This window comes from Histoplasma capsulatum, genomic scaffold (assembly GCF_000149585.1).
Source record: "Histoplasma capsulatum NAm1 scaffold_12 genomic scaffold, whole genome shotgun sequence".
NCBI lineage: Eukaryota > Fungi > Ascomycota > Eurotiomycetes > Onygenales > Ajellomycetaceae > Histoplasma > Histoplasma mississippiense.
Window position 1 is genome coordinate 564,642 of NW_001813971.1, and position 12,783 is coordinate 577,424.

The following is a 12,783-nucleotide window of genomic DNA, read 5'->3' on the forward strand; positions in this document are numbered from 1 at the left end:
CAGTAACAGGGGCTACAATAGATCAAAAATAGAAGAATGGGTAGATAGGTACCAGTGATATCCAGTTTCGTGTCACTCAATTTTAAACTCTACGTGGAGATTATCTCACATTGGTAAAGTCTAACTGAGAATGATTTTCCGGTTGTACCTTTGCTTCTACAGTGAGATGACTGGTCGTCTTAAGTCCCTGAACTTGGCTGGTGGATGATGGGAGGGTTGAAATGCATAATGTATCAAAGGGGTTGGCAGGGATGAAGAATGGAGGGTGTGACGAGAAAAGATATGATTTTCACGAGGCTATCTAAGTTTTTCTGCATGGACCCTTGAGGATTTAAAAGCAATAGAAAGTCAAGAAAAGAACAGGGAAACATAGAATTTATACAAAGGATGAGAATGAGAATGACGAAAATGAAAATGTAAATATATAAGTTACCTCTTTTAATTTTACTTATCGTTCGTCCTAGCTGTAATAGAAAGAATGAATTAAAAGTAGCAAAACTGGAAATAGTAAAATAAAAACGAGACAGGGCGAGACTGAGCTAATAAAAAATTAGAAAACGAAAAGGGGACAGATAAAAAGAGAAGTAAAAAGCCGTTTCCATCTCATTGCCCCCACCAATGGAGCTGCAACAATTTGTTCGTTACTCTTTCTCTATTCCGAAACGCCATTGACCTCCGCTCCCGCCTCACCATCATCACCATTAATATCAATCAAATCCGCAGACTTAACACCACCCTCCGTCTCTAATCTCAAAAATTCATCCCATTCCGGAAACAACTCATCATCGGTTTCAACTCCTTCAATCCCAGCCCCGGGAGGAATCCCAATAATCCTCGCCACCTTCGTCTTACCCCCTTTTTCTAAACTTTCTTTCCATTTACCCGCGAGCTTAGCTGCTCGACTGGGCTTATACGTTTGCGCAAATAGAACAGCTTCCGCTATCCGGTTCGTCCGGACCAGAAGATCGATGCACGCATCGACATCGCCTAGTTGCCAGAGCGCGGAGAAGGCGACATTATGCGAGCCTGCTTCGCTGGCTTGCTCAGATAGCCGACGAAGACCGTCCATGTTGCAGCTGGCAGTGTGCAGGAGCAGCAATGAGCCCAGGTCCTTGGAATTAGAGAAGCATTCTTGAGCAAGGGAGAGATCCCAAGCAGCCATGGCTGCATCTCCGACGATTTTCCATTTGTGCTCGACGTCAGCGGTGCGGGCGATTTCGAGAGCGATGTCGAGCATATTGAGGGATAGCGCGAGTTCAAAACGGTGTTCCGGGTCTGTGGCGACCTTGAGGGCTAGTTCCTTGTTACCCTGTCCTTCAAGGAAGCGGGCGATTTTGTTCATTTGGTCAGCGGGTATGTCTTGGAGGAGATCTGCGGCGGAGTCCATGTCGCCGCGAAGGATGAGAGTTTGGTATTCGACGACAGAGAGGGAGAGGGAGAAGGAGACTACGTTGACGTCTTTGTCGGCCAGGTAGATGCGTCCGTCCCGTGGCAGGTAGCCGAGGAGATACATTGGCTGATCGAAGTGGGAGATTGTATAGGTTTGGTCACCGACGAGATAGTTTAGGCGGTTGGTAGAGTTGGTGTAGATGAAGCAGTCGCCAACCCATTCGCCTGTCCTGACGGATTCGTTGACGTCTGTGACTACTTCAAAAGCAGCTTCGACCCCATCCTCGTCTACTTCGCCGTTGTTGAGGCCTGCGATGTAATTCTCGCGGGAGAATCTGAGAACGTAGAACGTATCATCGCACGCAAGAGTAACTAGTTCTCCCGATTCAGACCAGTATACCTGGAGATAGATAATGTTAGATGATCGTGTCATCAAGAAATCTTAACTTAAGACGTTCAAGAAACTTACAGCTCGAGGATCGACTTCTATTCTCCTCACGAGTAAACCAGTGTCCCAGTCAAACATACCGATACCGCCTTGGCCCTTGACTCCCAGAAGAACACCACCAGTTAGACCTTCAGCTTGGAATCCCACATCGAGCCGTCCACTCTTCACTTTGAAGTTGCGGAAGATCTTGACGCTTGTACTCGACTCCCGAATCGCATAATCGTTACTGTTATCCTTTGAGCCCCATGAAAAGTCTAAGGCCTGTCCAAAGGCTTTATTCCTCCATGCAAGTGCAGTGTAGATAATATATTCACCATCTCCGCAGACCGAGACGAATCGTCCGTTCGAAGAGTGAGTAAGTGTTTGTGGGTATATCTCGCAGGAACCAAGCTCCTTCGTCGGAAGTGAAAGGGGAGCACCATCCTTAAGAGTTGAGTCACCACCCTTGATTACCGTCGACACAACTTCGTTGTGTCTCGCCCAAACTAGCTTTCCAGACCCATCCATAGAAACTGCGGGTTCCTCACGGCCCATTTTGACGACAACAGCTCCATCGTCAAAACCCATGGCAATGCCTTGTTTGCCACGCTGGTAGCTGACACACCATGCACGCTCCAGACCATAGCTTAGGGATTGCTCTAGTCGATATGTGTTGGCATGCCAAATTTTGATGGTTCCATCTTCAGAGCCGGAGATGATCACAGGCAACTCTGGGTGGTAGCAGGCGAAGGAAACATTGCTAGTATGGCCTTCTAAAGTAGCTATGAGTGCCTTTGTTGTGTAATCCCAAACTTTTACAGTCTTATCGTCGGAAGTCGTCAATAGATACGGCTTGTCCGCCTGTGGGTAATAATCAACGTGGTTAACACCCTTCGCCTCATGAGCTTCAAGTGTGAAATTCGCATGCGGCGAGCCTAGGCTCCATATTTTAACTGTCCGGTCAAGACAGGCAGAAGCAAATGTATTTGTATCTTTGGGGTTGATGGCCAGACCCATGACATAATGGTTGTGTCCTTCAAAAATCTGTACACATTTCCAGGCCTTGTCCCAATCCCACAGCTTAATTGTCATGTCGTCGGAAGCTGTGAGGACGAACGGTTGCGACGGGTGGACGACAATAGACCGGATGTAATCTGGATGCGCTTCAAAAGATGTGATCTTCTCGGAGGTGTTATAGTTGTAGACGCGGAGTTGAAAGTCATCGGAACCGCAGACAATCCAATTTTTTCGGGCAATGAACCGGCCAGCTCGGACAGGGACATCAGTAAGCTCAAATGTCTTGATAATCGACTACACAGGAGGTTAGAATCACTGGAAACAGATTTTTACGTGGAAAGCGTGCTTACCTGGGTTTCATAAGACCATATATAAACATGACCTGTTTGTTCATCCCGCGCATCAGTAACGAAGGCCTTCTACCGCCCGCCCAGGAAACAATAGCGTACCGCTATACAATGTAGTTAAGATCTAATGAAAAATAAGTTAGAGAAATGGGCACTGGCATGCGTAGGAAGTGTCGCAAACTTACCCATGGCTCAGTCGGGTGAAAGTCAATGCCCTTGACTCTCTCCGACCGGGCGAATAGTTGTCGCTGGTACAGAAGATCAAGTCAGTTCCAAGTCATAAAATGAAAAACAACCCCCTCGCAAGCCAGATAATAGGCAGGGACTCGGAAAGACCAGCGTTCCACGCACCTTCACATCCAACCGCATTGTGGGCAACGTTCGCTAGGGTGTGTGTGGTGATAGATAAGTGTGCGGCCCACGAGCGGCCTTGTAAAAGGAGGCACCCGGCGATCAGGGTATATCCTCAATCGCTGGGGCTAACCGAACAGTATGCTGCTAGTTCAATGTGTCCGTAGGACAACAGCGCGGGTAATGGTGGCTGAATCGGATGTGTTGAGCCTGGTGAGTTGCAAACTGTCCGTATCAATCAATTGTCACTGGTCCCACCAGCTGTCCCAAGATGGTTAGCGCCACACCACACCGGATTTTGGATTCAAGTTGTTACAATGATCAATAAAAAGGGAAATATCTAGGGCAAATCTGGCATATACTATATAGTTATTGACGATTTGCACTAATTTGTAATAAGATATCGCACAATTGTGGGAAACACAGGTATTTCCCGCCATATACTTTCCTACAAAACAAAACGATGAATCGGATTTGGATGTTTTGAACAGTGTGAAGGTGGAAAAAAATAGGTGTTTGGAGTGTTGATATACTAGTATTTACAAGAACCAACGTGAATTTCATTAGGAACAAAGAGATTAAAAGTTCTCTAAACACCTTATTAAGGACTAGATCGATAAATGGAAATGTCCAACATGCCAACCGGCCCGGGCTCTAGTTCGCGGCACTGCCTGTGTCCCTGCCAAAATATGTCCATTGGCCGGGTTTCGGCTTTTCTACCAGCTCTTCCCATCTATAAAAAATTGAGAATCAGCGAAGGAATATTTCCTGGTGCATTTCGGTTCCTGGAGGAGCGGGCTTACACTTTGAATTTGATCATGTCATCCACGAGTTTTAACTCTCCCTCCGCAACTTCAATAACTTCCTCTATCAGGCCCGCTCCGATCTGGTGTTCGATTTCGGAGATCCTGTAAACTCGACATCAGAACAGGAGATCTAAAATAAAAAGAGACGGAATAATGAAAAGTTTACTGGATAAATCATACTGCGTCGCTTCCAAAGCCGGTTCTTCATACAAATCAATCCTAGATTGTGTCGCGACAGGCTCCTCTTCACGTTGAAGTCGTTCGCTTTCCTCTTTTTCTCTCGACCACTGTGCCACAGCAGGCTTCAGGTCCTCAGGCAACTTCTCGAACTCCTCTTTTTCCTCCGCTATTTGGCGCAACGCATTCTCCATGTTCTCGGCATAATGTCGCTTTTCAAGGTTTGACACCCGACCACCTAATAGAGAGTATGCCCCCGCCAGAGCGCCACTTGGTGTAGAGATGGTTTTGACCAGGTCCGGGTTTGCTGCCACTTTCTGTTGTACTTCCTGCTGCCATTTATCGTAGCCTGGGGGTTTGGTGGATTCGATGATCTTCAACCTGTGCTTTGTGAGGGCTTCTGTGGCTTGGCGGTAAACCGACGACTCAGGGATATTCTGGAGTTTGTTCAAAGTGGTAGTATATAGAATGAGGAGGGCTTGTCTGGGTCTTGGGTGGGTTGTGAGGCCGGTGAGACCAGTGGGTGCATGAGGTTGGAGGTATCTGGCAGACTTGACGTTGGCCAATAACCGTAAAGTGGACCTCATGATTGGAGTCTATATGAGGGTAATGCCAACGAAAAGAGAAAAGCTGCCCAATTGCAGTTGAAAACAGCGTGCTCAGCAGTTCGTCTTGTGAATAGTGGGTGTCGGTCTCCAGCTTCTGCGCTCCAAAGTGACAATAACGGAGTCTGGAGGATTTGTTGTTCCGCTTCCGGGGCGCTTCCGAAAAAAGAAACCGTGTAGCATGCGGCTCAAACACTTCAAACGTCTTAAGGGGAAATACTTTTTGGACGACGACGACGAACGAACAATCCCAGGCAAGGCTTCGTCCGCTGCACCTCAACTCAGCAACTGTACCCATCGCGAGCCTGTGTCACGACTCTAGTTGCTCGGCCGGATATTGTCGCGTCGCCAAGTACATGGCCGCCCCCCGACCATCTTGGACGAAGCCAGACCACCCATCTCAACCATATTCCAGCCCCAATCTTACATCCTTCAACTCTTTCCGTTAATAAAACAACTACCTATTGACAGCAATAACTCTCTTTTGAACAAGACCTAAATATTCACCAGTTTCGGCAGTGATCTGGGGATAGATTAAGCTCTGGTACTGGGGCCCATTTGGCCTTCAGCCGCCTAAAATGAAGGCCTCACTCCTTACGTGGTCATTACTTTCCTTGCTGCTAAAACCTGTTATCTCTACTTCGGCGGGGGAATCTGGGCCGATACCAGAGCCGCGAGTGCTCCCCAGGGCAGAGAAGCCGATTGCCCTAGATGAAAGCCCTACGGTTTTTAATGGAATCGAAGTGCCTCCAATGAAGAAACTAACGGAATCTAATTTTGATGAAACTATCAAGGAAGGTTACTGGTACGTTTTGGGCCTTTTTTGTGTTTTTCGTTATTGCTTTCTTGGATATATATACAAATATCAGCGTCTGACACGGCTGTAGGTTTGTGAAGCATTTTTCTCCTTATTGTAGGTATTGTATATCTGTCGCACCAACATGGCAAACATTATATGAATTCTACTATGTTAGTATTATACAACGTTAGTCTCCCAAAGAATAGGATTACTGATTGCAAATAGACCTCAAACCCCCTCTCAACGTCGACATCTAAACAAACGCAAGACACCACTTCGTCCCTTAACTCCTTTCAACGTTTCTACGATTTCAATTTCGCAGCTATGGACTGCATTGCCAACGCGGATAAGTGCCAGAGCCTCGGAATCAATGCGTTCCCTATGTTCACACTCTACTACAGGGGGGAACAGGTAGAGACTTTTACAGGCAAAAAGTCGATTGCAGGATTGAGCAAGTTTATCGAAGCGAAACTCGAAAAAATTAAGCCTGGCTCAAGACCTCTCAATGACCTACAGCTACCGAAGCCTGGCGACACTAAGGTTGGCACCGTAGCCACTGCTGAGGAAGTAGGTAAACCAGAAACCAAACCACAAGCTAAACCAGAAGACGAACCGGAAACAAAGACCGAACCACCTAAGGAGAAGGCCTTTCATATGAAGCCAAAAAGGCCCAATGGAACCCTGCCCAATCCTCAAGGCACATCGATACCGCTCACAGCCGAAAGTTTCCAGAAACTCGTCACAAACACTCAAGTTCCATGGTTTATCAAGTTCTATGCACCTTGGTGTAGTCATTGTCAGGCCATGGCTGCGTCGTGGCAACAGATGGCTAAAGACATGAAAGGCGTCCTAAATGTTGGTGAAGTTAATTGCGAGACAGAACGACGCTTGTGCAAAAATGCTCGCGTAGAATCTTTCCCTACTATCTATTTTTTCAGAGGTGGGGAGCGTGTTGAATACAACGGACTCAGAGGTTTGGGCGACCTGATCAGCTATGCCAGAAAAGCCGTGGATGTTGTTGGCAATGGTGTTCAATACGTTGACGCTGCCGCTTTCAAGAAAATGGAAGAAACTGAGGAGGTTATTTTCTTATACTTCTTCGACAAGGCGACTACATCAGAGGACTTTGCGGCTCTGGACCGCTTGACTCTGAGCTTGGTTGGGCGTGCAAAGCTAGTCAAGACTGACAGCGATGCTCTTGCTCAGAGATTCAAAATTTCCACATGGCCTCGCCTTCTCGTCTCGAGAGACGGAAAGGCCAGTTATTACAGCGCACTTGCCCCTAAAGATATGCGAGATTTCCGACAGGTGCTCTCTTGGATGGAAAGTGTTTGGTTACCCATAGTTCCAGAGCTCACCGCTGCTAATGCTCGCGAGATTCTCGTTGGCAAATACGTAGTGCTTGGTATTCTCAGCCGTCTGCGCTCAGACGAATTCATCCAGGACAAGAAGGAGCTGAAAAATGCAGCGCTTGAGTGGATGGATAAACAGACAAAATTGTTCCAGCTTGAGAGGCAGGAACTTCGGGACGCGAAAGAACTGCGTATCGAAGAAGCAGAAGACAGAAATGACCAACGGGCACTCCGTGCGGCAAAAAACAGACAAATTACCATCCGCGAGAGCGACAAAAAGCAGGTCGTTTTCGCATGGGTGGACGGTATCTTCTGGGATCGATGGATTCGGACAACGTACGGAATTGACGTGAAAAACGGTGAACGTGTTATCATCATTGACGAAGACGTAAGTTTTTACTCTCCATTTCCCCTCTTCTATCATCGAAAATTCATACGCAATACTCCCGTATCAAATCTCGAAGTGTCCATTAAACCTCCCAGAACTGACTCCTTTTCTTTCAAACGGTACAGAACCGTCGATACTGGGATACCTCCCCTAGCGGTGCCTACATAATGCCAAGCCGGACCTCCATCCTCGAAACCATCAGTCAGGTCATCTCGCCGTCCTCGAGACTCAAGGCGAAATCCACCGTCGGCATTTTCGAAAGCATGTACTTTCGCACCCGCTCTTTTTTCCGCAACCACCCTGTCCTTTCCATTGCCCTGTTCTTCGTTGCTCTGATATTTGCCTACCTCTTCATGAAGGGTAGACATAGAAGAAATCGAGGTCCTGCAGGTCTACTTGGTGCAGTCACTGGTAGCTCAGGGGCTGGATTCTTCCACCTTGATGGAAAGGAAGGGTTACTCGGTGGTGGAAATGGGTCAGGGAAGGTCGACTAGCTTTCGCTAGCTCTTTCTTTTCTTTCTTGTTTTGCTCTTGTTTTACTCTATTTTCTCCCCAATTTTATTGAAATTTCATGAACTTCTTTGTTTTCTTCATTTTTTCTCATTTCCGGCAATAACTTCCCATTTTCATGTAGGACTGATTCTATTCTTTGTCTGGTTGTTTTTCTCCTTTAGGTTGCTATATTAATATTATATTTTTCCTTACCGATCATGGCCTTGGATTCTCTCCAATTGCGCCCTACATCTTTTTATCGTTTATTTATCTTTGTTTTTATATTTATATATATTTTTCGTTTCCCTACATTTTGTTACCTTTTTTGTTTCTTCCTTTTTTTTCAAAGATATCTTCAGTGGTGTAAAAGTAAGTATTGAATCGGAAATTCAGTCACAGCATGACAGAAGGAGGCTCTAGCTTTTCAACCGTTTTATTGGAAAGAGGGAAATTAAATAAAGTCAGAAAGCACGAGTGGATCATTGTCACAAAAGAAGACAACACAAGGAAAAGGACATACAGAGAATATGGACGACGAAAAAAAAATAAATGGATACAATGCGTGTAAATGTGTGTAATCTGGCATATCTCCTCTGCATCAGAATTCGAGTAACAATTATCTATCGGCTTGTATTTCAATTTTTGTACACCAGAGAAATTGAAATGCAATGTCAGAAGTTATTTACTCCTCCCTTTACCATCAGGCATTAGCTTTTACCTTTTGAAGGGTGTAAAATAGAAGGAGTGACTAAACGATTTTTCCTTGAGAGGAAGACAATGGACCCAAAATATAGGATATAGGAGCTGCTGCCCTCTCACACCCAACATTTAAATAAGGCATGGGCATTCAATACTCCCCATGTAAGCTGATAATCGGCTCCAACTAATCATGCGTACTCCGATACGCGAAGCACTCTGGGCAAGCGGAAGGAAACGAGAAACCCCCAGAAATCCAATAATCCCAAATCCGCCCCAAAGTCTCTATATATCCATTTCATCTGCTTCATCCCCCTTTCCATAGACACACGACACGAAAACAACCATATGACTTACAATGAATAGTGTGGGGGAAGGGCAAAATGAGAATATATTGCTTATCTCAACAACAACCAACATCCGTCGTTTCAGCGGAGGAGGAGTTCTTATTTTCTCTACTCCCTTCGTAAGCTATAATACCTTCAGCATCGGATGGATCCTCCTCGTGACTCTGCAGGATATGCTCAATGTTAACTTTGGGGCCTTTGAACCACCTATGCGCATCAACAAACCACCAGATGGTTACTAGAAGCATTGGCCCACCGTATGCGATACAGGTCCAGTTCATGTCCTTGGGGCTGGTTCATGAGAGCGAGATGGGTCAGTGTGCATGGAACAGGAAAACTAAATCAGCGGGCTCCTGGGGTAGACACTCTCACCTGAGTTCCGAACCAGTCGTTGTCGGAAGACACAGAATCGGAACCATCAACATAACAAAAAGGACCCCCGCGGCACCTATTGGAGTGCTATATTTCCCCAGATTCCATGGCCCGGGTCGAAAGCGGTCCCCCACAACTAGAATTCGAATGGCGATGGGAATCGCGAAAGCAGTGAATGAAGCGATGGCGCCAATAGAAAATAGAGCGCCAGTCGCAATATTTCCCGCCAGTATGAGCAGGCAAGATAGTATCCCAATGGCACAGTTAAACCAAACGGCATTGACTGGTGTGTGCGTATAAGGGTTTACTTTCTTCCAGATTTTGGACAAGGGGAAGCAGTCATCACGAGCATATGCATATGTGACGCGGGACGCTGTGATCATGCATCCTTGGCCCATTGAGAAGCCGCAGATAATTGTCAGGACGAGGATAGAGACGGCCAGTTTATCCGACATAACTTGGAACAAATATGATGCCCACGGCTGGCCAAGGTTTGATTTCAGCACTGTTGTGATATCTGTCACTGTGTAGGCGACGGCAAGCTGAAGGAACCAGCCCATAAGCCCTCCAACACCGGAAGTGATCACTATGGCGCGGGGACACGCGAGGTTGGCATTCGAGCATTCCTCGCTGAGGTGGAATGGGGCATCGTATCCTGACATCGCCCAGATCACGCTCACGAAGGACATTAGGACCGAGAGACCTTTTGGAAATGAGGTACCTTCGTATATTGCCCCCCAGACCACTGAGGATGGCGTAAACTTGGGAGAGTTAGTCGTGCCCACGGGAATAGCAATGAGGACTGTAGTAAGCGCGATGATGTTGAGAATCGAGCCGTGAGAATTTAAGTTGGCAATCCATTTCGTTGGCATACTACTAAGAACCGCATGAAGGATCATGATCGAGGTAGTGAGCAAGAATGTTTGATAATCCGTCGGAATGTAGCCGGGTTTGCTCATTGAGACCGCAGCCAGAATCATGGCGGCTACCCCATAGTTCACAGATGGAGCTGCCGTGACCTGGGCTATCCAGTTGGACCACCCTGTAAACCAAGCAGCGAAAGGGCCATACTTGGGCGGCGCTAGAACTGCTGACGCATAGTAAAGGCCACCACTAGAGTAGTTAATCGTCTAAAGTTAGCTAATGATTAATCCGACATCAAATTCAAATGAAACCTCAGAAAACCTGGTGGTCGAAATACCTCGTGGGCATGGCAGAACAGAGTTCAGCCATACTCATGGCAACACATTGGATAAAAGCCATTGCGATAGGCCACCCCCAGACCATTCCCGCTGTACCCGCATAACCCATACCTGCAGTAAATCCCAGTTTAGATCACCAAGACATAGATTTTAAACTATCTAGGATTTAATCGTCGTCCCGTAGCTGCCAGTGAACTAGGAAACGGGAATAGGACGAACATACCGTACCATAGCGTACTAGCAAATGATGGTAAAAGCCCGAGAACTGAAAAACTAACACAAAAGGTAGTCCAGAGGGAAAACTCGCGATTGAATTCTTGTCTATATCCGAGAGAAACTAGAGCACGCTCATCAGCACCCATTGCATGCTTGACGGTAATGTCACTTTTAGGTAGCACGGAAGCGACTTGGGCCTCTATCGCCTTGAGGGACCGTTGTGTTTTGACAGTGGGCATGGTTTAATCGAGACATATGGTGTGTTTCCATGCACTGCTTCTCGAAGAGTGGGTATGGACATGGAGAAATCCAGGGCTGAAGAGATATGTCCAGATATATGCAAATATGTGGCAAATCCTCGAGCCCCTCACCCGCTGCATATCGACTTTTACACCTGTGAGATGCAACATTAATTACCATCCTGTGTCTCGCGACTGCAGCTGGCCGTCTATCGCTGGAAAGCCATTGGTTAGAGACACGCATGTAGACAGCCTATCCTTGGAGATCATATTAAACTTGATGTTTATTCTGCTTCGTGTATGTAGCATGTTCATGAATATCAATTGTGATGGAGCCCTATGGTGTAGGGCGTGTTTGGGTGTTGAATGAGGTTGTTGATCCCCCGAAGTCGTCCTGCAACAGAGTTGCACGGGTATATAAAACTGTCCTCTGGCTCAAACCCATGATGCATAGTAACTTTCTGACTTTGCTCAAACTTCCTAAACCTTATCTGCAACAATTCACGCTGATAATCCTTGATCAGGAGAAAGATTTCCCCTCGTGCTCTTGACTCGTCCCTTTGGCATGAGGTTACCGAAGCAGCGTGGTTAAGGAAGAAGAATATATCTCATTTTGCTACTCCACAATGGGAGAGGAGAGGAAGAGCATGCAGCTCCAAGGATGAGGCTGGTTGACAAATAATATCCTCATATGAACAATCACTGGTGTCACTGGTGTTTAGAACATAGGAAGTTGAGGCGCGGCTGGGCCAAAAGGCAGAGTGACATTTATTGTGGCGGACGTAAAGCTTGCGAAAACAGAATTTTCTGCCACCCCCTGAAAAATAGTAGCAAAACACCGCAGAAATAACCAAAATATCCATGTATCTCTAGAATCATTCAAATATCATCCAATTCATTCAAATACGCACCTTTATCATCAAATCTGCCAATATGCCCCCCCAGCTCAGCGAATTTACCACCAATGAGATCGTACGCCTTCTAAACGATGGTTATATGCCTGCTCAGATTGCGCGGACCATTGAGTGCCATCTGGCCACTGTATATCGAATCCAACGAAATATTTGCTGCTTTGGAACTGCTAGAAGTCCTCGTTCAACATGGGGTGTAAAGCCAAAGATCACACCGGATATCTTGTCAGGTTTGGAGGACTTTTTTGAGGCATATTCAACTGCATATCGCGATGAGGCTGTCTGCTTTGTGAAGGATGAATTTGATGTTGATATCCACCCTCGATCGATATCTAGATTGTTGAAGAAACTGAATTTGACACGGAAGAAGGTGATTAATTATTGCAATTGTCACTTATAGAACCTGCTAATCTGTCAGTTCTATTTGATATAGGTTGAACCTGTGGCCAGTCAACGCAACGAAGAACTTCGAGCTGAATGGCGTATTCAAGTTACTCAGTATCAACCTGATCAACTTATCTTTTTAGATGAGAGTGCTGCGAATGAACGTACTGCAGATCGACGATATGGATGGTCAAGCAGAGGATTCCCTTGTCGCATTAGAAGGCCCTGTAAACAATCTCGCAGATGGTCAATCTTACCTGCAATAA

The 12,783-nt window shown here is 46.3% G+C and overlaps 5 protein-coding genes across 5 annotated transcripts; 2 read left to right on the plus strand and 3 right to left on the minus strand.

The window, feature by feature from the left end:
- Positions 1–652: 652 nt before the first annotated feature.
- HCAG_08724 (coatomer beta' subunit) lies at positions 653–3,549 on the minus strand (the record flags this gene model as incomplete). The annotated part of the gene is made up of 6 exons (XM_001536352.1): positions 653–1,789; positions 1,859–3,127; positions 3,184–3,215; positions 3,283–3,304; positions 3,366–3,428; positions 3,532–3,549. The coding sequence occupies 6 exons, from the start codon at positions 3,547–3,549 to the stop codon at positions 653–655; spliced, it is 2,541 nt and encodes an 846-aa protein (XP_001536402.1).
- A 636-nt stretch (positions 3,550–4,185) lies between these two features.
- On the minus strand, positions 4,186–5,101 carry HCAG_08725 (predicted protein; the record flags this gene model as incomplete). Its single annotated transcript, XM_001536353.1, has 3 exons — positions 4,186–4,264; positions 4,335–4,439; positions 4,518–5,101. The coding sequence occupies 3 exons, from the start codon at positions 5,099–5,101 to the stop codon at positions 4,186–4,188; spliced, it is 768 nt and encodes a 255-aa protein (XP_001536403.1).
- A 596-nt stretch (positions 5,102–5,697) lies between these two features.
- Positions 5,698–8,152, plus strand: HCAG_08726 (conserved hypothetical protein; the record flags this gene model as incomplete). The annotated part of the gene is made up of 4 exons (XM_001536354.1): positions 5,698–5,924; positions 6,037–6,088; positions 6,144–7,658; positions 7,784–8,152. The coding sequence occupies 4 exons, from the start codon at positions 5,698–5,700 to the stop codon at positions 8,150–8,152; spliced, it is 2,163 nt and encodes a 720-aa protein (XP_001536404.1).
- A 1,097-nt stretch (positions 8,153–9,249) lies between these two features.
- Positions 9,250–11,222, minus strand: HCAG_08727 (hypothetical protein; the record flags this gene model as incomplete). Its single annotated transcript, XM_001536355.1, has 4 exons — positions 9,250–9,484; positions 9,566–10,678; positions 10,767–10,878; positions 10,991–11,222. 4 exons carry the CDS (start codon positions 11,220–11,222, stop codon positions 9,250–9,252), a joined length of 1,692 nt encoding a protein of 563 aa, XP_001536405.1.
- Positions 11,223–12,155: 933 nt separating this feature from the next.
- HCAG_08728 (predicted protein) lies at positions 12,156–12,783 on the plus strand (the record flags this gene model as incomplete). The annotated part of the gene is made up of 2 exons (XM_001536356.1): positions 12,156–12,503; positions 12,661–12,783. 2 exons carry the CDS (start codon positions 12,156–12,158, stop codon positions 12,781–12,783), a joined length of 471 nt encoding a protein of 156 aa, XP_001536406.1.